The 25,937-nt window shown below is 37.4% G+C and overlaps 2 protein-coding genes across 4 annotated transcripts in view; one reads left to right on the top strand and one right to left on the bottom strand.

The window, feature by feature from the left end:
• The first annotated feature begins 1,401 nt into the window (after nt 1–1,401).
• On the top strand, nt 1,402–8,117 carry si:dkey-7k24.5 (somatomedin-B and thrombospondin type-1 domain-containing protein). Its single transcript, XM_041981442.1, has 5 exons — nt 1,402–2,044; nt 3,235–3,426; nt 3,933–4,011; nt 4,147–4,323; nt 5,837–8,117. The coding sequence occupies exons 1-5, from the start codon at nt 1,819–1,821 to the stop codon at nt 5,952–5,954; spliced, it is 792 nt and encodes a 263-aa protein (XP_041837376.1). The 5' UTR covers nt 1,402–1,818; the 3' UTR covers nt 5,955–8,117.
• The window catches only part of kcnb1 (potassium voltage-gated channel, Shab-related subfamily, member 1), a 40,609-nt gene continuing 18,021 nt past the window's right edge, over nt 3,350–25,937 (bottom strand). For 2 of the 3 annotated variants that reach the window (XM_041981441.1, XM_041981439.1), the window contains exon 3: nt 11,978–14,491. In XM_041981441.1, the coding sequence (XP_041837375.1) occupies nt 12,584–14,491 (1,908 nt within the window). In that variant the 3' untranslated portion in view covers nt 11,978–12,583. Of the gene's footprint in view, nt 3,410–11,977; nt 14,492–25,937 lie in introns of those variants that run through there. The other variant, XM_041981440.1, reaches the window with a different exon arrangement.

Below are 25,937 nucleotides of genomic sequence, written 5' to 3'. Positions count from 1 at the left end.
GAGAATGTGAGGTTTGCAAACTGAGTTTAATTTGTTTTCTTTTTAATTCTAGGGATTTTTTTTTTCTTTGTCACAAAAGGAAAATCTGAATATTTATATTTTGACACCAGCTTTGAAATAGATATTTCCTATGAGTGGTAAGAAGCTTCACGATAGTTTCAGATTGACTTATGAGTTGTGACTGAGTTCCATAAGACGACATTTGCCTCTGTTGTTTTACTGACTGGAATAAACTAAATGTCAAACCTGATCCATTGTTTGAATGTGTCCCTCGGTGTTGATATTTTATCATTTTTCCTTTTTTAATTTTCCTTTTTACTGAACTTTTGTTCCTATTATTACATTTAAAATAGGAACATATATTTTTCAAAAGCAAGCTTTTCGCAATTTTAACATCTCATCAGACATACATTTTTGTCCAATTTTCAATGTAATAGAGGCTTTAATGAGTTACATATTGCACTGTATAATTCTTTACACAATTGGCCATTTTTTAAGCAGGTTTGTGAAAATCCGGTGAAGCAAAGAAAGAAACTGTCAAAAGTAGAATAATAATTTTGACTATTTAAATAAAGTAATAATTTAAAAAAAGAGAAATTGTAGTCTTCTTTTTGGATAAACTTCAAAATATCGAATGAATACTTGCTGTCGTAATCTTTTACAGTATGTGGATCTAATAACAGAGTGCAGGCCTGCACTGTCCACAGTGTTGATCTTTTTGCATGAATAACCTCAGCCGTAGGAGTTTCAGTAATCCATCCTTTTCACATGCTGAGGCTCATGGGCCGGGGAAACTTGCCACTTCACAAACACGTCTGTAGAGAGGCTTTGGAGGCTGGAAAATTCACCATTCATTTTTGTGATTCCAAAGTTTTTGTACAGAGCAGAAAATTTGCAAATATTTTCACTGTCTTTGTTGTACAGTGGGAACCTGTTGTGGAAAGTTTAGTAAATAAAATTTAATGCAACTGCTGTTCAGCAACTTACTGACTTTTACACTTTGGTATATCTAAGCTTTTGTTTCCTTTCACATAAATAAGTGTAACACGCTCATATGAGTAGCCTGTTTGTAGCAGCCAATCCTTTGTCTAGACTGAAATACTGAGTTAACTCTACTAAAACTGCCTTAAAAAACATACAAGCATATAGCGTAAAGGGCAGGGGCACAGCTCAGAACATGAAAATTAAACTTTTTTAAGGGTTTAATTTAATGAGAAAAGTACAGCAAAATAAAGTAAATAGCAAGTTACCAACAATTGTTTACTTTATGATCCTGAATTGACTTTAATACACAAAGACTTATACATCACTTATAACGAGAAAAGCTTTGAAAGGTTTTGAGACCAATCATAAATTTTATCAGTGTTTCTTCAGCAACATTTGCCATTTAACTTTGTACATTCATCCCATCTGGTGGTTTTATCACTTGTACATCCTCTAAAATATAAACAGTCTGGACAGATAAATATTATCCCTCATGCTGGCAGGTGGTGAGATGATGCTGTAAAAATGCTGCATGATCAAGAACATGGGAGTGTTAATGCAGATCAACTTAAAGAAGTAGCCAAGCTCCATTTACTTGCACCTGGGAATCAGATGTTTTCGGGGTCCGTGTCTCTTTCCGAAGGTGTTCAGTGAACTGTTGCTTTAAGAGGTGCAAAGATGACAGATGAATGACTTTCAACCCGCCACCCATGTCTAATTTTCTGCTGGTCAAAGAGCGGCTGATCATAGGTGATAGTTCATTGAGATCAGCTCCACTTTAAACAGTAGCCTACAGTTGTTGCTCCCAACCAGTTGAATCCGTTGAGGTCCGTGATGTCAGTCTCTTGGGTCAGCTCCATCACTCAGATTTGGGTGTTATTTTTGTTCGTTGGGCCGTGTCGGTCGGGCTGTCGGGATGCGGGTTTTTGCTGCCCAGGCCGGGACTTGTCATGTATCAGTAAAGGATGGCGATCTGACCGATCATATGGGATCTGCTATTGCGACCAAGCCTGCGTGTCCACCACGGACTGCTGCCACGACTATGAGACCGCGTGTCCAGGTAGACGATGCGCTGAGGGAGACAAGTTTTGTGATCGTGTACTCTTTCTGTTATTTAGCGATTGCGTATTTTTTCTATACTTGAGTTGTTAGTAATCAAATCAAAGTGTTTCTGTCTTCTTGGATTAGCTTATTGACTTTGGTTTGTTTTGTTTTTATTAGGCCTGCTTTTTATTTGGTTGACTTAACTTTGTCATTAATAGGGACTTCTTGCCATTTTGGTAATCACTTTACAAGCTTGGAATATTTTTCCCTTTAAAATTCCTCCCATTCTTCTTGGCAAATGTTCAAAGTTTAATATAGAGAGCCAGTACTCAGTCTCTTTTCATTTTGGTTCCCTGTCTAAACATAACTATTTTAACCCAGAGACCCTGAAGAATCAGGAACAAGTTTTTACTCATGTCTGCTCCAAATTATTTAGCTTCTTTATTTTCCATTTTTTCTGAAAGCTGTCTCCACCCTGGTCTCAACAAATCCACCCCACAGGATAATGATGCCATCACCATGTTTGACTGTAGGGATGACAATAATAAGCCATACCTGGTGCCTTTTTTTTTCTCCACATTGGGACTGTCTGATTCAGATGTTTTCTTACAAAATGTAAATAAGCAATGGTTACCACCGCTTTACCATCACTCAGTCTGATTGGTGGAGTGGTGCACTGTTGGCTGTCCTCATGTAAAGTTGTCTCATCTTTTTAACAATAACTGGATCTCATGTTATCATCACCTCAGTCATTAATTTCCTGTTTTTCCCAGGGCTCTGTCTCCATTTAATGCATGTGGTGGTCAACCACATCAAGGAAGCTTGTTGTTTGTTCCAAGTATCTTCTATTGTAGAAGGATATAACACTTTATACATGTAGGCATTTTGAGTGCTCCAGAAATGTTGTTGGATGCTTCCAAAAACTTGTGCCTTGACACAATCCACAATCCACATGTTTTTCAACTTCATGCCTTGGCTTTGACTTTGATACATCATCTGAGATCTGTTGAGGTGTGTGACTTTCCAGATTGTGCATATGTGCATATCTAAGGGAAAGAAATGTTCATACAATGAATTTGGAACAAAAAATGTGGAAGATTTACATTTCCTAAAATACACAATAATTAACCAGTAAAGGTAGTCCATAAAAACAATTAAAACACTGGCTTTATTTTTTCTTCAGCTGTATGTGCTTCTTTACCTCAGCCGTGCCCTGTGTGGTGGGTGAGTGGACGCAGTGGTCAAGGTGTGCCGAGCCCTGCAAGACCACAGTCCGGAAGAGGAGCAGGACAGTCCTGCAGGAACCACGTAATGCAGGGAGGCCTTGTCCTCATCTGGAGGAGCATGCTGGCTGTGTGAAGTACTGGTCTCAGCAAGGACACTGTCAAAACTCACTTGGTGAGAAAAAATCAAACTAAATCCTCCCACACACTCAACAGCTCTCAATTGTGATCATCACATTGTTTTCAAAACTAACAGTGTTATTCTGAAATGTCACATATTATACAAAATATCACCAGTGATATATATATATATATATATATATATATATATATTAATGAAAAACAGTTGCTGGTTATTTTATTTAAAGGTTGATGCTCATTGTATCCAATGCACTGAAGCCCTAGTGAGAGAAGCATTATTTATGGTATAGCTGTGTTTTGGTGTGAATAGTATACACCAGTCTTGCATGTCAAACCCATCTGAAATTAAATAGCTTGTATATGTTTCCTCTGATTGCCTGAATGCCATTATTTCCTTCTTAAAATGTTTTTTAAATGAGCCATGTTGAAGAAAGAATGACAAAAAAACAAAAGCACCTGCTCATTTGAAATTTATATGGGACCAAGCACTGGAACATATGGGCACATGTAATATTCTCTTCATGAATGCTTCTTCTGCAGTCCCAGCACTCATTACCACTGGTGGCTATGGCAACGCTCGGAGAAAAAGAGACATCCCTGACAGCAGCGATGTAATGGGGTAACGCATCCCTGACAGACAACAAAAATATTTTAAATTACCTTCTATTTTTGCCTTTAATGTTCTTTATATTGTTGAAGTTATTTGTACATGTGTGAGCCTTTGTGTTTGTCATTATGCATTTATGTAAAATAGGTACTGCATCCAGTTTCAATTGACTTCTCTGACAAAAGGATGCCAGCAAAGCGGGGACCCTCACACCCTTTGGATGCAGCACCTGAGGGAGGGGCACCATGTGTGTGTTGAGTGCCAGCCACCTGCTCTCACTGCTGGACAAAGACACTGTGCAGGAGATGGAGAAGGAAACTATATGTACAGGTAAATCTAGCTTATTAACTGTGGAATTATATTAAAAACAGGCTTTGGCTGCATCCTGTTGCCATGGCCACTTATTTTAAAACTTGTTGAATACTCAGCTGATAAGAACTAGTGTATTTAGTGTCCTTTATTTAGAAATTAATGGGCACCAGATAGCCAAAGATCAGAATCATGATTCTAATAGCATCACAGGACACAGAAATTGTACCAAAAGGCCTAAATAATGCCATGCTTGCAGGGCAGCAGTTGTAGTATGATAAAATGGAGCATTAACTAATTAACTGCTAATCTTTGCTAACAAAGATGACGATATCAGGACCAGCTGGATGGCATTATCCATGTTGAACTAACCAGAGGCAGTCAAGGTTAAGGCTTTTTTTTTTCATTTTTTAGTTTTTAATAAAAAAAAACCTTTGGTAGGTAAATATGGATGCGTATGTTATTGTTTTTCCAAACACATTAGTTATCATTATCCAAGCTTAAATGCAGTCCCAGTATTGTTAAACTTAAACAAAGCTAGATGTATTTCTAAAAGTTTTCATTAGAGTGATAAAAGCTCAGTTTGTTATGGATAATTGCTGTTTATGCAGCAGGATGATGGGTGACTGTAGCCTAATTCACTTAGTAAACACAATAAGGACACGCAGGGTTAGGTATGAAAGCAAATCAAAGGTTGCATTACAGCTCTGACTGAAGGAGAATGATTTTCTGCTTAGAATGCTGTTAGAGTGTTGTATATCAACATAAGAAATGGTTATTTTATGCAACACAATTTCAGGATTACATTCTTGAACATACATTTTCTACTCTTTTTTCTTTCCTTTTTGCGTGTAGGGATGCAAACTAGAAAAGGGGTCAAGAAAAGCTATGTTTGAGCAAATATTTATACCCTCAAACATTCTGTTTTAGGGGTAAAAATGCTTATATTAGCTTGAAGGAAGGGCTGTGACTGTGATTTCAGTTTACCTCCTGTCTGTCCCTGTTGTTTTTACATTTAAATTAGATTTAGGCATTAGGTATATCTGGTTAGGCTTAGGAAAGCATAAAATTAGTTTCCATCGCCACATTTCTTTTTCACAGCTCATAAGATTTGTTCTTTTATATTGATGCTCAATATGTTTATAAATCTTGCCATAGAACCTTTGCACGAGAAAGGTGTGTATCTGCAGAAATATGCTTTGGTGTGAAGCCACTTATTACTTTGTCCTGACAGATTATGTTTACCTTAGCATTCACTGACTCTAGCACAGACACTGTTCTTCAAGAATTTTTGTGGGGCTCTGGGTTCGCAGTCTTAGAGTTCAGATGTATGGGTCAGTGTGATGGAAAAGGCTGGATATCTTTTTTTCAGGATTTATTTCATTTTTCTCCACTTAGATCACAGTTTTGAACCCCATCTGTTGGATCTGATTACTAACAGCGCTGGCTACCACAAGATGGCAACATTGGTTCTCAGTTAGATTTAATGGGCGCTGTTATATCTCTTTTCCTCTCTCCACCCTTACAGGAGAAGATCTCTCCAATGGCAGGCAGTGGGAAACCCTCGATGTAGGGGCGTCTGGAGACGTGTGAGGAGGCTGGAAGCTTGCTCCTGCCCAACATCTCTCAGCTTTCTTTTCATTTAACCTCCTATTTCTGTTAGCCTTCACTCTGGACATATTTACTGAGATATATTTAGGGATTTATATTCATGTATAATTACAAACTAACCAGAATATTAAAATACACCAGATGCTAAATATGTTCAGTCAGAGTACATCACATTAAATTAATTGTAAAATGAAAACCAACAATTTCTAAATCCAAAAAAGTAAAGTGATTTGATTTATTTCATTTTTTGTCATTCAAGGGAAATGTTGCTTTTTCTTAAGAAATAGAAATATCTCGGGACATTGAGACACTTTTTCTTTCACATGACAGGTACTGGCTCTGAGTAAATCACAACCAGCCACAACGCCAAAGTTACAACATGCACAGAACAGTAGAACATTAATACAGAAACAACAGCATAGAAAGTCAATGGGTAAAAATGTTTTCCAGATTTTTCTTTTACAAAACAGACAGCCTCGAGACCTACAAACAACACTGTATAAGAGCTGGCTAAGGTCATTCAAATATCTTTTTTCAATTCCCTGGAAACAGTGTGTACTTACAAAGACTGATGGCTTTAGCAAGGTTGGGGTCAATTCCACTGAGAGCTTAAACCATAGAAAAAAATATTTTGTGTTTTAAAGTTGTAGTACTTGTAGACTTTAATTCAGCTCATGCTCAAATACTGCTTATGTTTATAGGGTTATGTGTGGTCCATCAAGACCTCCTAAATTGACCCCAACCCTGTAATACAGTGTTAGATTCAGTGTGTGGAATTGAGCGACTTGTAAAAAGCAGCGATTCCCACCGGTATTTGAAAACTACTACATGCTTTTATAAAGGTCTTGTTGGGTTTTAACAAAAAATAAAAAAGTCTTCAACCTCTTTAGGATCAAATTTAGATGCTAATGCAACAACCAAATTCTACTGTAGATTTCAGCTAAAGATATTTACTGTACAACTGGGAGTCCTATTGAACAGCTGGGAGTATGGTTATGGAAATCTGTGCTCTTAAGTTTATTTTGTACCATTAAATGTGAAATAAAACAGAGTGGTGGTCTTCTAGTCCTATGATTCACATCAGAGTTTATCCATGGGGACCTCAGTAAATTAAAGGGCCTGCAACATTGTTAAGATTTCATTACTGTCAATGGCTCCCATGAGATGAAACAAAGTACAATGTCCTTAAAAACAACTATTTGTAGTGTTGTGGTGGTATTGTGTCACAGTATCACAGTATAGATATCAAATCAAACATCTTGATATTTCTCCATAATAACTTTTCTAAAATCTCAAAAATTTCAAGACTGAAGTCAAGATTTTTGTTGTCGATGAGTGTACGTGTATGCAAATCTCTTATATATATATTTCCATGATAAATTTAATTTCTCTACAGTAGTGCCTGCTGTCAATTCATAAAATAGTGATTGTCATCTTCGTGGAGAGAATTTCAGTGAAAATGGTCCCTGACAATATTGTATAGAAAACCAAAATCATTGGACAACAGACCACACAATAGATTTTGTGAGCTGAATGGTCTCAGTCCTAGCATTTTCTTGCAGTAAAATTACTCTGAAGGATACATCTGATCGACACGTATTTCGCTCTCAACTTGTGTAAACTTTGTGGAATTTCCAAGAGCATCAAAGTATAATTGTGTAAAATATGTTGAAGGAGATGGCATTTTTGGGCTTTGACTCTTATAAGACAAAGACAAATGCAATGAAATGTTTATCTGGAGCACACACAATATCAGTCTTATTGATACTGATGTTCCTTGCGGAAAATAGCCTGGTGCATCTTAAATGTAATAGTGTGATATGAATAAATACACACATTTATTGAGTAAAGCATACTGCAACCAAAGGAATATCACCAGAGGCCATCTGGAAAATGTGCAATACCCTTCACCACATATTGTGTAACAGGACGTTTTCTCATTAAATTGTCAAGTTATTTCAGTTTTGGCCACTTCGTTGTGGGTGAAGTCTATGATGCTGTTTTATAATCCCACAGTGCAGGGATTATATTTATTTATTATTTTTTGTGAGCATATATGATATTAACAGTACTTTTGATGTACATTCCCATATGTTTTAAGAACATTTTTTTTAAAGTTCTAGCTCCAAACACAAACTAATTGTGTTATATATACATTTAATTTAGGGTCTGAGATGAAGTGGTGAACAACTATTATATGAACTATATGATGCTGTTTCAATAAGAAACCTAATCCCTCTTTCCTCAGCTTCAATTAAAACTACAACCACCCCCAAACTACCATTTCCTAACAAAAAAGATATCCTAATTTCTCATATAATTTTAGATTTGTTTTGGATTATAATCTGATATAACCTGTATTATGATGCAACTAGAATTACTGATATTTGTTGGAAAAAACGGCAGGACTTTCACAACATGCATGTATTCCTATTGGAAACAGTTCATTCTTTTCTATTAAGTAGCAGCCTCACTGCTTTAATGCCCAGGCTTTACAGCAGCAACCCACACACACACACACACACACACACACACACACACACACACAGGTCCCTCTGCTTCTCTCAGTCATTGCTATTCCTTTCACACCTCAGCTCCTTTCACTATGAGAGAGCAATATGAAATGGTCCAGCACTGTGATTAAAATGGGAAACGAAATCAGGATTTGTGATTACACTCTTCACCACAACACACACACACACACACACACACACACACACACACACACACACACACAGGGACACACACATACAAAAAAGTATGTCAATCACCTTCTGTTGACTTTTTATCAAATTCTACCCAACAGCTACATTAGTGCAATGGCCTCTTTTACGTGTGTCTTTTCTATTTGGGTCAGGAAGTGACGGGCACTGAGGTTCTTCTTTGTTCATCTTGTTACTGTTTGAGATAGCTGTGATGACAGGAGACATAAAAACAAGTAACAAATGAAAGAGAATGTACATTAAGTGGCCTAGTGCAGTGTTGCAGATTTGCATTAATAATGCCAGTTCCAGGAATTTTGGAAGGATGAATCATCATTGTTCTGAGAGATATTCCCTAATTAGTTGTCTTGATGATGCGGGTGGAGTCTGCCAGGGATAAGTCTCCTACAGATGTTACAACTGAATTCTGGATAGCTGAAAAGACTTTGCAGAAGAATCTAAATTGTCCTGCCCAGTTTGGAAAGTTGGAAAATTTTGGTACTGCTAGCCAAAAAGGTGGTATGAGTACGACCATGCGCATGTCTGCAAAGTCTCAAACAGTAAATGTAGGAACTTTTAAGCCAGAGTTACTTATCTGTTGATAAATCTGACATTTTCAGCATGTTCAGCCAGATAAGCTGTTTCTTGTAGGTTTTTTTGTTGTATCTGTTTATATTTACTTATCTTACTCTATATTCTTCTGTATATTTTAATTAGTATTATTAAGTATTCTTTCTCTCTTCAGTTTTCCATCAACTAGACCCCCTTGTACTATATGCAGCGATTCACTGGACTCATTCATTCATTCATTCATTCATTCATTCATTCATTCATTCATTCATTCATTCATTCATTCATTCATTCTTCATTTTTTCCACACCTCTGAGAACCTGTGCCTGTGAATTTTGCACCACTGAACTCAAATCAGTAATCGGGGGTCAGGTTTGATCACACTTTGATCACATCCTGTATTTATATGGTCAGTCGCCTGACAAAAACATTCTTTTTCTCCTTGTACATATCACAGTGATGTACAGATATCACTCATGTTGTTTAAAAAAAATTGAATTCTTGTCTTAATCCAAGTAAAATTGGACTTAATTTCATGTAAATAAGTTTATATCATTAATATTGGACTGAGTCACAGTTTTCAGGAATAGTTTGGACAAGTTTCCAGTAACAACAGAGAGTAATTGAGAGGGATAACTTGGAATGTTTTTGTAATAAGCTTTGCAACACACAGTTCATCATGGATTACATGTCAATCTGTAGATTTGATTCAGATAGTTTGCTGACTTTCTATGAGCTAAACTTGTAGACATAAGATAACTAGAAACAGACATTAACAAACTGAAAGGGGACACACATCCGACTGTTGTGGAGCTGGACATATAGTCCTTTGGTCAATAAATAATTTCCTCTCTTCAGCTTGTATAGTGGGACAATACTCACACTAAATGGCCCATTTCGGTTAAAACTGTAGCTCTGTAGCTGCACAAGGAAACATACTGTCATCTTATGTACATTGATGACAATAATTACTTTATCTCTTTCCTAAAGCTCTAAATGCAGACATTACTTTATCTGTAAGTCTGTTGTATGTTTTAAACATACATTATTATTATTTTTTTAAACCCTAACCATGTATTTCTATTTCTGTTGTAATTTCCTCCCACTCCTATTGATTACAGCGAAGTAGAAAAGTAAGTAATTGCAGAAGCAGAAAAGCAAACAGAATGAGAAAAAGCTTGTCAAGGATAGAATTCAAATCAGAAATTCCTTGCTTAGAGGTTGGGGACTTCACACTCGCCTGCTCATAAGACATTTTATGCCACAGTTAAGAGTGGAAACAATCAGCATGCTGGAAAATTGAGCATGTGGAAACATAGTTGGGTTTTTCCTTTTATTTTGCTCTTTTTCTAAGTATTTTTGCAATCCATCACTACCAGCTCCTAAAACCTTTGAAATAGTTTAAAAATGCTTTACCAGTTCACTTCAGCCTTGAAGAGGGTGAGGAAAGCCTTTTTTATTCTGTCCATTCTCTCAGTTTAACATGACCTTTATGGATGTGAAGGGAAGATTTACCAGCCATCATGGATGTGATGTCTGTTGGGCTGATCTTTGAAGGGTATTGACATTCTTTCCATATGAATTCTCTCTATCGCAACTGTATCGTTCTTTAGTAGAGGCAGTGTAAACAGGTAATGGAGGATGCTTTGTGTTTTTGTAAATCCTTGGGAAACAGTCAAGAAACTCATTTATATTCATGGAACGGTATAGAAATTTCAAACATAATGTACAAGGTCCTTACACCTCAATGTTGCGCTTACACAGTACTCATGAATATGCAGAGTGCAGAGAAGGTCTAACATGTGACTACAGTGGCAATTTAGTGGCGTGTATGTTTTTGTATTTATTTTGGAATTCTGTTACATTGCACACTGGAGAACACTCCAATTAATAAATTACTCTGCTTAGCTGTGACCAGCCATTCAGGACAAGTGCTGTCACCATGGAAACTAAATGTAAGTATCCTGAACACAGTCTGGCAAACCTACATGGATCTTTATGAGCATGTGTGTTCGTGTGCATGCATGAGTCTGATAACTTCTGCAACACCTTAGCCTTGTGTAAGCTCAGTTTTACTAGACTTTCTGTTAAACATTAAGAAGGGAATTGAGAAGAAGAAATCCCCTGCTTTCAGTGTCTCATACACACTTGAAACTTTTTATATTAGTCAGATGGAGGCCAAAGCATGCTGAGGATATGTCAGTGAAGTCTAAACTTCATGCCAAGAAGCAAAAATCTCATATGATTTCCTTACATTCAATTATTTCTTCAAAGGAAGGATGCACAAGCAGCTCATATTGTGTTTTTATGTTGATGGTGGCTGCATGCATGTTTTCTCAATGAGCGTTTTAGATAGAAATCAAGATCATTATTTATTGACACTTCTGTTCACTTATTCTTGGACACTTGGTCCATCACTATCATTACTAAAAAAAATGGTATTAGTGCTAAGACAAAACATCCACATGTAGAAATGTGAACATATCCATTCTCATCACAGATAGCAGAATACTTCTTTAGAGAGAACAACCAATATAATGGATGATGAGCTGGAGCCCATGATAACTGCAGACCCTGTGACACTAATATTTATATATATACTGAATATTTCATATGATTATAACATAGCAGACAAAAACAGTCACTTTCTGTAGGGAACTTTCTCTTAGCTCTAGAAAAATAAATTGGGTTAGACAAGAGCATGTTTACATGAATTACCAGTAGTTCACTCATTCATATTCACAGTCTCTCTCTCTCTCTCTCTCTCTCTCTCTCTCTCTCTCTCTCTCACACACACACACACGCACACACATATGCAGACATGCACACACCTACAAATGTATATGACTAAGGCCAGGTTAAGGAATGGAGTGCACAAGAAAGTAGCTTATAGGCTTGTAGGTCCTCTTGTGTATCTCCAAGATTGAAAAATGAGATGGGAATCATTATGGGAAGGTGGATATGTTTCTTTCTTTTTTTTTCACGTAGAGAATATAAACACTTTTGGCTAAAACCATCATTTAGTTGTGTTGGACTAGTAATAACCACAGCTAAATTTCTTAACTGACTTCTTCGCTGAACAGACCCACTGGCTACTTGGGAGTGCTCTTTTGCTTTGTGGGCACAAATTACCGCTAACAGGAATGAGCTGAAGGAAGGGCAGTGACATCCTCCAATTTAGAAATGCTTCTTTCCCAGAGTATTAATCACACATGCTCACTCAGACCTTGTTGCCCTAATGGCATGCTCAGATAATTTGTGAAATGTGAGACTCTTTTTCTTTGTCTCCCTCTTCCTTTTTGTCAGGCTTATTGTTTATCTTAGCCTGTCAGGTGTCTCTATCACAAACACTTTGTCCCCAGCTACTTGTTTGTCTCTGCTTCACTTGTACCTCAGAGGCCTTTATCCAAAGTATTTTGGCGCCCCCTCTCAACCTTTGGTCTGCGTCCCATCTCAGGTCCTATGTGATTCTCGTGAGATATTCCACGAATCCCTTCAAGAGGGAAAAGACAATTCTGACCCAGCATTTTCTGGGCTGCTTCTAAATGGTTTGTCCCCCTCTGGTAATTTATGTTAATACTGCGTTTTGGGCTTCCACCAGCCAGCAGACGATCTGAAGGACTGGCCTCAGAGATGTCACGGAGGTGTTCATCATCGTCTGTATCAGCGTCAATGTATTTACTGATGGAGGAGTCATGGAAGGTGAATACAGTAGGGGCCATGGCAGTGCTATCTGGAGACTTTGGGGGGGTCTTGCTGCTGGCAGTGGTGTAGATAGAGACTTCAGGGCTTAACAGAGAGTGGTCTGACACAACTGAGCTGTCTGAAAGTGGGGACGGCCCTGCATCCCTCTCGCTGCGGCAAACTCCTTTAAGGCTTTTTGAGGTGTTGCCAGAAAAGAAAAACTTCTTTGCATTCTCTGTGTATGAGGACTTTGACACAGGAGTTGGCATGGAATGCCCCATGCTTTGCTGGCCGATTTTTGAACTAGCATGCTGAGACAAGGCTGCAGCTGGACCAAAAGTGAAGCGGTTGATTTCCTGAAGACCAGTTTCTGCTGCTGGACTACGGGGGAAGCGAGGATTCTCCTGGAAATCTGTTGCACAACTGATGTAACTGTCGATGCTTGACAAGCTTTTCATATCCCCAACAACTTCTCTGTTTCCTAGAACTTGTGGTCCATGATCATGAATGGCTCCGAGCTCGATCTCATCTCTCCGTTTGCCCACTCTAGAGCTCCTGTCTTTAGCATTGAGGTTGGGTTGTGATTGTGTCTTTGCCATCTGGTTGTACATCTCTTCTAGCTTCTGGACATTTAACCTTTGGGGGCTGGTTGCTCGAGCCTCGCAGGGTGATCCTAACTCTTGTGCATTGAAAGAATGGTTTGAGCTTGTCTCTGACGCAGCCCTTTTGTGAGTCCACTTCCAACGACTTGGAGACAGGTGGTTGTCATGCGGCCTCTCGCTCTTTTCCACCACAGCATCCATCAGCTCTGCACTACGAGCAAAAGCTTCTTTTAAGTTCATAGAAACAATGCTACCATTTCTCTTTGCCCTCTCAAGAGCCTCTCTCCTTTTAAGTGCTTTTTCTTGCCTCTTTTGCTCTTTGTAGAATTCAGAAAAGTTATTTACAATAATGGGAATGGGTAGGGCAATCACTAATACGCCAGCAATGCAGCATAACCCCCCCACAATCTTTCCTAACAGAGTTTTGGGGTAGATATCTCCATAGCCTACAGTGGTCATAGTAATAGTAGCCCACCAGAAAGAAGCTGGGATGCTTTTAAACTTTGTATCCTCCTCATCCTTCTCAGCAAAAAACACCAGACTAGAGAAGATCATGATGCCCATGGCCAGGAAAAGAATAAGCAAACCCAATTCATTGTAGCTCCTTCTAAGAGTGAACCCCAGAGACTGAAGACCTGTGGAGTGTCGAGCCAGCTTCAGAATACGCAGGATTCGCATGATCCTAAAGATTTGAACCACACGACGGACATTCTGAAACTGCAACACACTTTTGTTGGATTCTGTCAAGAAGATGGTGACATAGTAGGGCAAGATGGCCAAAAGGTCAATGACGTTCAGAGGACCCTTAAAGAACTTCCATTTATTGGGGGAGGAGAGGAAACGGAGCAGGTATTCCATGGTAAACCAGGCAATACACACAGCTTCCACATGTGCCAGCTGTGGGTTGTCTGTGGACTGGCCAAACTCATCTATGTCCTGCAGCTCTGGGAGGGTGTTCAAAGACAGGGCAATCGTGGATAGCACAATGAAGAGGATGGAGATGATGGCCAAGACCTGAAAGACAAATTTAGAAGAAGAAATGTGAGTAAAGATTGCAGGGTGAGGAGGTGGATTATAAACCTCTAAAGATTTTAGCAAAACTTCTTTCGCATGAGCGTAAATGTCCTTAACATCTGTTTTAAAGGCAAAAAAACTGTGTTAATTCTATTTTTCTTACTTATTACTTTCATATTTCTTCTTCAGTTAAATTTTCTAACACTAATTGAACATGTACTTTACATAGCACTAAATCCATGCACTTTCAGTATATTTATGATCATTCAGGGCTGACAGCAAGCGAATGCCAATAATCCTTGAGTCTTAAACTTTCAGTAACTGTGGTACTGAATGAGTGATTTGCTTTGGGCTTATAGATTGAGCTGACTTGAACTATTTATTTATTCATGACTCACTCATCAGGCTTATCCACATGAGTGATTGTGCTTTAGTGGACAATACGTAGCTAATAAACAGAAGACAAAAGACTGCAGGATACAACCTGGGTATTATCTGCTCAAATGTGTTGACTCTTTGATTTTCACTTGTGCAATGTTTAAAATAAAGAGTATCTTGAATCAAAATATAGCTAGATATAGCTATTCATGCATTTGTTGTTCATAGGCTCAATTATTATCACACAGTTAATCCAAAATAGGGCAGAGGAGACTCAACAAAAGCAGCAAAATGTAATATTTCTCCTGCACTAGCTTTAAATTCCCTTTAAATCTTGAACAAAATTAAAAATCAATTTCCTAACACACAAAGCTCTAAAAAAGACATTTTGAAGAACCCATACCATAGTCATGAACAAGTCAATAATTTTACTTTGGAGATCTAAGAGAGGATGATTATATACTTTTTACGTATATTTTCTCATTCTGTACATTATTACAGCACCTATGATCTGAAACACTTAGTTTTGGCTCCTGTCTCTTTAAGATCCCACTGTTCAGTCAGCCAATTGATCAAAAATATTGAATTTAAAGCAGCTGCACATTGTTTCTCTGAAGCTAAAATAGCCACTGGGCAGGCGTGATTGTGTAATATGATGATTTAGACCAGAGAAGGAAGACAAGCCTGGATGGCAAACAGTGTTCCAGCACTTCAGGAGTAGTGTGCTGTCTCAGAACAACTTCCTTTCATGTGGACTTTGTGCAGATACTTTACAAGCAAGAAAATAAATAAATAAAAATAAAAGGAAAATAAACTACAATGAAAGAAAGTTAAGGAAAAAGGTGGACAAAAAAAAAATCCAGACAGTATAGTGCAAATGTCTTGTTCCATCCATCCCTCACATTCATATTTTGCTCCTAAGGATGCTTAATCACCATTTTCAGTCTTTGTGCCTACAGAGGCATAGAGATGCCACCCAAGGAAAGACAAACTTGGACCATTTCACGTTATAATGGGATAGTCTATAAAAACGTGAAATTATCTTGCAATGTGATAAGTTTAATTGTAGAAATATCAACTGTATCACATTATACTGTGATAAGTTTTATTGTAAAAACATGAAACACGCTACATTATTATATAGACATTTCAACTCTTTTTTTTCAAGGATTAATTGTTCTACTCTGATATATTGTTGTACACAAAGCAGGAATGTGGGACAGTTAGGACAGTACATTACCTGCCTGTGTGTAGAGAGACTTGTCTTTATGTGTTGTTTTTTGGTTAATATGTACCAGTGATTACGCCTATGTCCTAGCTTTTTTCTGAAAACTAAAATTAAAATTATATATGTAATGCAGGGAGAATAAAATTGCCTAAATGAAGACGGCATCCGGTCTGGTTTAAAGCAACATTAACATTATTTCAGTGTCATCCAACATGTAAATGCAGAATTCTCAGCCCAGCGTGAAGTACAACTTAATCAGATTTTGTAAATGAGATAGACATTTCTCAGATCTGCTGCATTCACAGTTTCTTCATTTGAAGATGAAAACATTAACACACTTTATATTTCATGTTTTTACAATAAACATGTTATTACATGACAGGTTGCAATTTTTTTCCTTGGGTGGCAGCTCTACGCTTTCTACGAGTCATGCACATACAAAAAAGACACCTAATTCAAGGGATGAACCCATGTGTCAATGAAGAACAGAGAACTTCTGAAAAAACATTTTTTCCTGTCAGTATATAAAGAATTGTCTTGGCTATTGCTGTCTTGACCTGGGAACTCTTAGATTTTTAATATAAATTAGGATTTTCCTGGTTAAATACAAGACATTTTATTAAGTGTCTTTTATAGTAGATTGTCACCCTGTGCAAGTGCAACTTTAGCTCCAGTGACACAATACTTTCAGCCGATTCTTTGTTTATTCCTCCACCAAGATGCCTGATGTGCAACACTTTTTCTTTGTTTTTCAACTTTATGCTATAACTAACAGACAGAGTTTATAAAACTTTGTTGAGTGGTGCAGAACAGACAAAGGTGAAAAATAAGAAGAAATTGTATTTAAAGAATTAGCAAAATACATAACAAGACTCTGCCTTGGTAAGGTATTTGGTCTAAGATCCCATAAAGTTCTTATAGACCTCCTTTATCCAAGTGCTTTTTCCATCTATTTTTCTTAGGGAAAAGAGAATAAACACAGTGCGTTATTATTTGACAATGAACAGCTTTGTATTGGATTGAACTGATGAAACTAATGAAGGTTTTGAAACTTTCGAAATTTGAAAAAAAAACATAAACAAGAATAATTGTAAACCTAATGAATGAAACTGGTAACTTTAGGTCCATGACCACTGTGATCACAGATTACTGTCTCCAAGGAAATTTGCACACTCAGATGATTGAAATGAGCCTACCATTTCCACAATGTACTGACCCCACTGCCTATTCGCCACGTCAGTCACTTGATAAAAGCTAGATGAAGCCTTTAGATAAAGCCTTTCATCCTCACTATGTAAGAGAAGAATTAGAGCAAAACATTCTACTACTATTGTACATTGCTTTGACCTTCTAATGGTATCTTTGGATTGAGATGGATGAGACTTGTCGCTACCTGTAATGTGACATCGTGACATGACATAATAATGATATATATAAATGAAAATGCAGGAGCAGAATATCCACAGAATCCACTGCATTAGAGGATGTTGATGATTCATATTACACAGTGGAGAGAACTGGGAGGCCTTTTAGAAAACAGCATCCTTACACACACACACACACACACATGCACACGCACACCTCCCCACCCACACACTCCACCAATCATGCTTATAAGTAAGTACATGATGGCGGATTACATCTCTTTAAGCAGCATATTTCAGCATATTTAACTTCCCTTAGCCTTTTAAAAATACCCAAGACAAACACTGGCTACCACCATGAGCATTTCACTGATAACACTCTTGCAATAAGTCTAAACTTTATTATAAATTGGGAGATGAAGAGCACAAATCCAGCAGCTCTTCTGTGATGTTAGTGCTGTTGTTAAAGTTAAAAAAGAGTAGCTCTGACTGACATGACCTGAGTATGAAAGAGTCACAAAGTCAACATACATTAATGTCACTTGTGTTTTCAAGAACTAACAGATTTTCCTATTTTCCAATTTTTAATCATTTTCAAAATATGAATTATTTAATATATATTCCATACTGTGAATACTGACTGAATCACTTAACTTCCTTGTGTTTCCATAATCCATGCAAAAGCCACTATTAGGACAAACATAAGGCCATCAGGATAGTACATATTCTTTTAGAAGAACAAGAACAGAATTAGACAAGCCAGTCTGCACTAGTTATAAAGAGGACAAGTAAAAGGTTGCTGCTTGAAAACGGAGCTTGTTTTGGTAGTAGCTCACAAAAAAGAGGTTGGGATGTTATCTGATTAAATAATCATGGGGTAGTTAAAGTACTGTCTCTAAAAGTTAGTGCAGCTGATACTAATGAAATGTAGGAATAAGACATATCTGAGACACTTTATTTCTACTTTTTTTCTGAATTGAAATAAAAAAACACAACAACTTCCACAATGAAACTCTTGATCATCTGTACTGGTTAAACAAAGTCAGACCAAAGTCCAGCTTTTGATACAAAGTCTCCTTATAAATCACTCAAAGGAAATTAAGACAATCTGACAGAAAATAGATAATAACAACCATCATTTAAAAGGTGACTGACAGTGAGGACCTTGACAACAATAATTTGGACTCCTCAGAGTAAAAGTGATGACTAAAACAACAACCTTATCTATGGCCAATCAGAGCAGCAGGATGCTGTTGCCATAGCTTCATGACAGACATGAATAATGACCCTATTTGTTTATTTCCTTCCCATTGTGCCCCTCTCTTCCTGCCCTGGAGGATGTTTATTTGAATCAAACACTTGAAGAGCAGAGAGGGGTTGGGACTGATGGGTGAGAATGAAGCTGACAAGGGCAGCATAAAAGTGAATGCGTAGAAAGGGAACAGTGACAATAATTATGCTGTTAAAATTGAAATGATTAAGTAAATAACAGAGTGTATTGCTCATGTTTCCTGCTTTACTTTTGTAAACACCAGGTATTAAAGGTCACCTACTGGGGTTCAAGACACATCAGACTTGTAATAAGTAAAAAAAATGTGACAGAGACACACTGCTAACAAATCCCAAACTTGAAGCCACTGGAGATTGCAGCTATGAAAGAGCAGGACAAAAAAAGGGCAGAGGTAATAGGATTGAGAGGCTATAAAAAGGTTGCTAATGAAGGCGCACTGGTGCAGCTGTGTAATGTTGTGGTTATGAGGTTAAGTTCCACTAGGAAACCCTTTACATTTCCCAGTGGATTGTGGGGCTCCTGCCTCTGCACTCTACTCGCCCTTGCCTTGCATTGCTTTTTTTTTTGTTTTATCTCTGTGCTTTTATAAAACTACTGAACTCCAAAGTCGAGATAAACCTTCGGTGCAAATTAAGGAGACCACAAACAAACAAGTGTGACTGGAACTCAAGACATAAAATTGTAAAGGCAATAATTGAATTATAGACCATTCATGGACTCTTAACTGGACTAAGAGGCCTTCATAAATACAGTATAAATTAGCCACACCTAATATTACATCTTTCATGTCTTATCTTTCATAAAACTTTTATATGAATGCAAAAAATGTTACTACCACTGAATGCTCCATGGTGGCTCAACTCAACACTGGAGAGGAGAAGACAACATGTATATATGTGTATATATATATATATATATATGTATATGTTTTTGCCTTTGTTGAGCTATATGAAGAAAATGCAAAAACTTCTTTTTTTTACAAACACTAAACAGATTAACAGCTTTTAGGAGCGGTATTCCCTTTACACAGTGATAGTTAAATATATCTTATAAATCTCATCTTAAATTTTAATGTTGTAGTAGTAAATATTAATGACAAAGAAGTATGAAAATTTTAGGATTTACTAATATAATGGTAATAAGTCAGCATGGTGAATTTTAAAGCTGTGTGAAGCTGCCTCCTTGAGGGAACCATATTAGATTAATTTGCAACGTTCAGGTGAACAGATTCAAAGACAAGATTATTATCACAGAGAATCTAGATTGTGATGTGAGATGAATATTAAAAACAACTTATATCCATGCATGCACCTTTAGTGGTACATTATCCATATTTCTTTCTCATAAATTCTATAACAAAACTTCTGTGAAGAAGTTGGATAATTACTGCATAGGTAGCAGTTGTCTTTCAACTGCAACGAGTTATTTAACCCCAGCTGATGCAATGAGCAGTTTCTCATTCCTTTAACAACCATGTGGAAAGACACATCCTGTGTTTGTGGAAAGTATCTTAATCACTAGGGTCAAATCACTGGCATGCATCAATCACAGAAAACATGTAAGGAGATTGCGTAAATGACTTAAATTGGGTTAAGAACTGTCCAGCTCATTATTAAAAACTGGAAAGATATTGGGGAATCATCATATTCCAGGAAGGAATGTGGTTGGAAAAAAATCCTGAATGATCGAGATTGGAACAAACGTTTCTACAAACACAGTTCAAAGAGAAGTCAAGGGATTGGGACTGAACAGTTTATGTAGCCATATGAAAACCACTGTAAATCCTAAACCACTAGTCTATTAGTAGTGTCACGTAAAAGCTTTCTGAATCATACTTTTGAAATGAAGCCATTTTATTGTTTTTCAGCTTCAGACACCCTTCTTTAGGAGCAGTTCTGGTTGGTATTCACACTACATTAAGTGTGGTGGCATTCTCATTGACAGTTTAGGAACTCCAGAGCTCCCTGTGCTCTGGCTGGCACCTTTGTCATTGGCAGCAACAGGAGGAACAGACACAGTGGAAGCTTCTGTTCCTGTGAGCCCATTGTTACCACTTATTTTCTCAGAAAAAACATTAGACCTACATAATAATGACAGGTACTATTCTCAAACTTCCATCTCACTCTTTCTTATGAAGCAGTTGTGGGAAAGGTGTATCTGTTTTTTGGGTGAGTAAATCCAGGTCATGCTTGAACACCAAGATCCCCTGACAGCTGACTTGCTTTCCCATCATCCCCTGAGCCACATCGAAGGCCACAAGGATACCAAGCAACACTCTCCCAGCCTCTGCCGCCAGCCACTGTCACCATGACAACCCTCTTGAAGCTCGACAGGAGGTGGCTACATGGACCTGCTTGTGAAAAGCAAGTCTGAGTCTCCTTCTGTGTCTCTCCCTCACTTTTACCCCTGATTTGTACCTTATTGAAAGCTTACTAAGCTTAGTACTGTCTGTCCAAATGTAGTCTTGGTTCAGTCTTCAGGTATTTCTCTCATTTGTGTCATGTTGCTCTTTGTATTTCAGCACAGGTTATCGCTTCAGTTGTTCATTAGTGACCTATGACACAGATTAAAATTTTAAATTGAATGAATTTTCACAATTAGTGTTACAGACGGATAAAAGCATGCATAAGGCATCATCTTTATTTAAATATGCTTGCATCATGTACCACACAATTACCCTTTCAGCATTTGAACAGCTTCATCATTATTTCCACACCACTGGTCTATATATTTCTTTGGAGATGTTATTGTCAGTGGTCAATAGTATGTGAGTAATAATGTGAAATAATTCACACCCCTGATTCCGAATGTGGAACAGCTCTATCTCTCTGCCTGTGAAAGAGACGGGGTTTCCATGGAGACGGGAGGAGACTATGTCTTCCACATTTCCCTCAGCATGATAGCTTGAAATACACAAAGAGAGACACATTTGCAGAGGCTCAGCTGTAGTCTCCCCACACTGCATCACCTCTTAACATCAGTGTCTCCTTTATCTTAACCTACACCATCTTTCTAAGGTGTGTAACTTGTATTTTGGGGCTCATTTTGGGAGATTATGCTAGTAGCTTCATGATCATGACTTCCATTTCTCCATCCACCTTGTATGTCTCTTTGATGGAAAATGATGTTTAAGGGAAAGTTTATGTGAGGAAATTATAGTTACATGATCCGTTTGTCTTCCAGACCAAATTTCTGTATGTTTGTATTTTAAACATTTCAGCATTCTGTGCTTACAATTGAATGCAGAAAACATACTCCACTGATCCTCACAAATGAACATCAGTGTGCTATTGTGTGCATTATGCAGTGCCCATTTCTAAATTTATTAATTTTAAAATCACAAATAAGAATATGTACAGTATTCTTATGTACAAAGTGGTTATTGAATAGCCAAATTTGGAGTGTTTATCAAACTTTTCCCTAACTTATGCAGTCTTTCAATGCACAAAGTGCACCACACCCCTAAACCACTAATGTAGGTAGGAAATCTATGCTTGCACCATCCATCTCCTGAATGAATCCCACCTCATCTCCTCTCCCTCTCAATTATTCATGCATTTCAGATGAAGAAGAGAATCCAGACTCAGCATCTATATTTAAACTCTGACTGGTCCGCGGTGGTTGTATAAATAGAAACAGTATAGGGTCTGGCTTGCTATGCCAAACTAGGCTGCTTTCTACAGTAATTGTAACTTGGGTGACACGGCATTTGCAATGACTGGGAGGACAACAAAGACAGAGCAATCAGTGTTGTGCAGAGAGTTTTCTGGATTGAGGAAATCAGAGCAAAATATAATTACCTGTTCCTGCAGCAAATTAAATGCGTAAGACATAGCTGCAATAATTTATTTTCAGCTGTGGTGTATGATAACATGTCGCTAAAAATATAGAGCAGCAAGACTATCATATTGTTCAGACACATTGCGGCTATATGTTCACCAGTGTGATATTAATGCATGTATGATGCAGTTCACGCAGCTTTGCAGTACATGATCATTTATTTATTACAGAAACCAGAGAACATCCTGGCATACTCTGCAAACATCAGCACAGAATAAAAAAAAGAAAAGGTAAACATGCGGAAAGCATTGATTTGAAAAGAAAAGGGAGATGCAGACAGAGAGAAACACACAAAACTCCTCTACACACACAGTCAATCAACACCAATGTCTGAATAGAAGGCAGCTGCAAGTTGCACTGCGATGACAGTTACCATGGCGATGGTGACAGAGAACTTTAAAACATTTCAGTAATGACTCAAATAAAAAAAGAAAATAAGAAAAGATAAATGAGAGAGAGAGAGAGAAAGAGAGAGAGAGAGCAAAAACATTCAAAAACAGAGCAACAAAGACAAAGAGTTGTCCGACCTCAGCTGATATACTTGAATGTCATGGATTCTACTCACAAAGCTGGGGCCACACGAAGCAAGATTAATCTTAATCCTGCACTCAAACACATGCTTACTGCCCTTTTTCATATACTTAGCTCAACAACATGAGCGTTCATATTTTATAGTTTGTGAAGGCTCAGATCAGTGGCCTTCAGTGTCTGTGCTTTTAATCCCTTTGAGAGCTACACTCAAATTAACATGCAAATCCACTAAGTTTTGGTAATTGGGCAGCTTTAAACACATGATTTTTATACTTAAACACCCTCTGATGCATTGTTTCAAACAATTTAAAGTCAGCGCATGAAGTGACAACATGTCATGCCTGAGTTAACGTAACTTTCCACCAAGAAGAGCCCAGCATGAAGGGACACACAGTAATTCAGTTACTCTGTGTACAAATCAGCAAATACAGGGAACTCTGTGCCATTTTACTGGAAGTGAATGTAAGATAAGATTGATTTAGGTTTTGGGTGAGCATAAGTTTCATACTTTGTCAGGATGCATTATGCTATTGCTGTAGTAGAGAGGAGGAAGAGTGATACAGTTGAGACTGGACAATACACACTATGTTTGAGTAGAAGAAGAGATGCCATGTTGTGTTCTGACTGGGTGCAAGCTAAAAATAAAGCAGCATCATATGTTCGAGCCAGACGTTGTCCCTGAATTATTTCTCTAACCCGTGACGTGGATTTAGTTAATAGTTAAACCTGAAGGGGCACATAGTGTTACTCGAATCTGTATGACGATACCTGGCTGTGAAGCCCAGCCCTCCTTAACTATTGCTGTCATTGTGAATTTTTGTGTTTTAACATAAAAACATGACAATCTTTGATCTATCTATCTATCTATCTATCTATCTATCTATCTATCTATCTATCTATCTATCTATCTATCTATCTATCTATCTATCTATCTATCTATCTATCTATCTATCTATCCATCTCTCTCTCTCTCTCTCTATATATATATATATATATATATATATATTAGTATTAGACAGTAAAACTATTCTAAAAAGTACTTTTTTTCAAAAATGAACTCTAATAGATGCACATATTATTTCGACAAAGCTTGGCAGATCTGCTATAGGATTAGCTAAGATTGGTTAATAACTATTTAGTGTCAGCATTTTGCTGACTTAAGCATCACTAAAACCTTATGACAGGATGTAGTTTTACAAACTGTTGGTAGTGTGATGCTAATTTTTGCAAGAAATACTTGATGTAAGCATTCATTTTTATTCATGTGATGAAAACTGAATGTAGTATAAAGTCTTGGTGAAAGTGATCACTAAGGTGAAAGGCTTCTCACACCAAGAGTCAAGTGCTCTCTCCAAACTCTTACAATCATCCAGTGGTTTGATGAATGTCTTCTTCACCTTGGTGGATGTTTTCTCTACTTATGGCCTTTAAACTTTGTTTAAAGCCATTTATTCCTCTATTTACAATGGCAATTCCAAAACAGTTGGATCACTGTGTAAAATGTGAATCAAAACCAACTTGCGATGATTTGTAAATCTCATGAACCAAAAATCTATTCACTAAAGAACATAGAAATGATCAAACATTAAGGCAATAAATTTTACTATTTTATAAAAAAAATAGACCATCTTGAATTTTAAAGCAGCAAAAATCCCCAGCACACAGAGATTTCTCCAGAGTCTATGAATGATTTGATGATATTGTGTCTGTAGATGATAAAATATTCAGTGTCTTTACAATACAAACATTATTCTGAATTTTCTGCCCAATTTGTAGACTCAGTTTATTTTTATAAAATGCACCCAATTAACCTAATTAGCGCCAACATCATCCAACTGTTTCCTTTTAGTACCACATACCTTTCAATTCTAATGTTGGCCAACTTTTAAAAAAAAAATGTTGTTGCCATCAAATACAAGATGAGATAATATTTCACCAAAATTTAAAGAATGTCTGACTTCAGACATTATAATCTTAAGAGTTTGCTGTTCAGGGTTATTTCATATTGAGGTAAGGAAATGAAGTCTTAGTGTCCATACAAGCCAGGAGATGCCTCACAGCTACTGTGTTAGGAGTAAAGAATAGTAAAGAAAAGAAATTAACAAAATTTTGGAATTAAAAATAAAACAATTAAATAATAAATAAATAAACTAGTATCTGTTATATGCCATGAACTATTTCCTACAGTGACAATCTATGAAATATGCTCATGCCCAGCCGGCATGTCCATGTGGGACCCAAAAGGGTTAAATTGGTTCTGACTGGGTTTCAGCTGGGGCCCAACTTGGTGAGAGCTCATGTAATAAAAATAAAATATTTGCCCTGTTTATCCCCATGTCTACAACCCTAATGGGACTCATACAGCCAGCTCACATGCAAAATTTGCCCAGTTCAATCCCATGCCTACTCAGTACCCACATATCCCATATTTAACCCTTGTGGCCCCCACATGGACATGCTGGCTGGGTACAAGTTGGCAGAAAATACAAAACACTGTATGCTGCAGAAATCTATTTTTTAAGAAGTAAAGCCTGTGAACAAGTTTAAATAAACAGCTTGAGTTTTACTGGCACATAAGGTGCATGGCAGACAGACAGTATCTCTTAAGAATCCTCTGCAGTCAGTGTCCATACCTTCTCTGACAAAAAAGAAAAAGAAGCATGTCCACTGTACTGCTCTGCTGTGCTCCTGCTGCAGTATTTATTTACAACCTCTCCTGTAACACTGATGCAAACTCATGCTACTGTTACTGCAGCACATCTGCAAGCAGAATTTACATAACTAGGAAGGTTACTATTGACAATCCTCAACCGT

Source organism: Melanotaenia boesemani, chromosome 3, assembly GCF_017639745.1.
Source record: "Melanotaenia boesemani isolate fMelBoe1 chromosome 3, fMelBoe1.pri, whole genome shotgun sequence".
NCBI lineage: Eukaryota > Metazoa > Chordata > Actinopteri > Atheriniformes > Melanotaeniidae > Melanotaenia > Melanotaenia boesemani.
This window is presented reverse-complemented; position numbering and strand designations above follow the sequence as displayed.

Coding starts and splice junctions, on each gene's coding strand:
- si:dkey-7k24.5 (XM_041981442.1), top strand. CDS start 1,819: ATGTCAGTCTCTTGGGTCAGCTCCATCACTCAGATTTGGGTGTTATTT. Junction 2,045..3,234: donor CTATGAGACCGCGTGTCCAG/GTAGACGATGCG, acceptor TCTTTACCTCAG/CCGTGCCCTGTGTGGTGGGT. Junction 3,427..3,932: donor ACACTGTCAAAACTCACTTG/GTGAGAAAAAAT, acceptor CTTCTTCTGCAG/TCCCAGCACTCATTACCACT.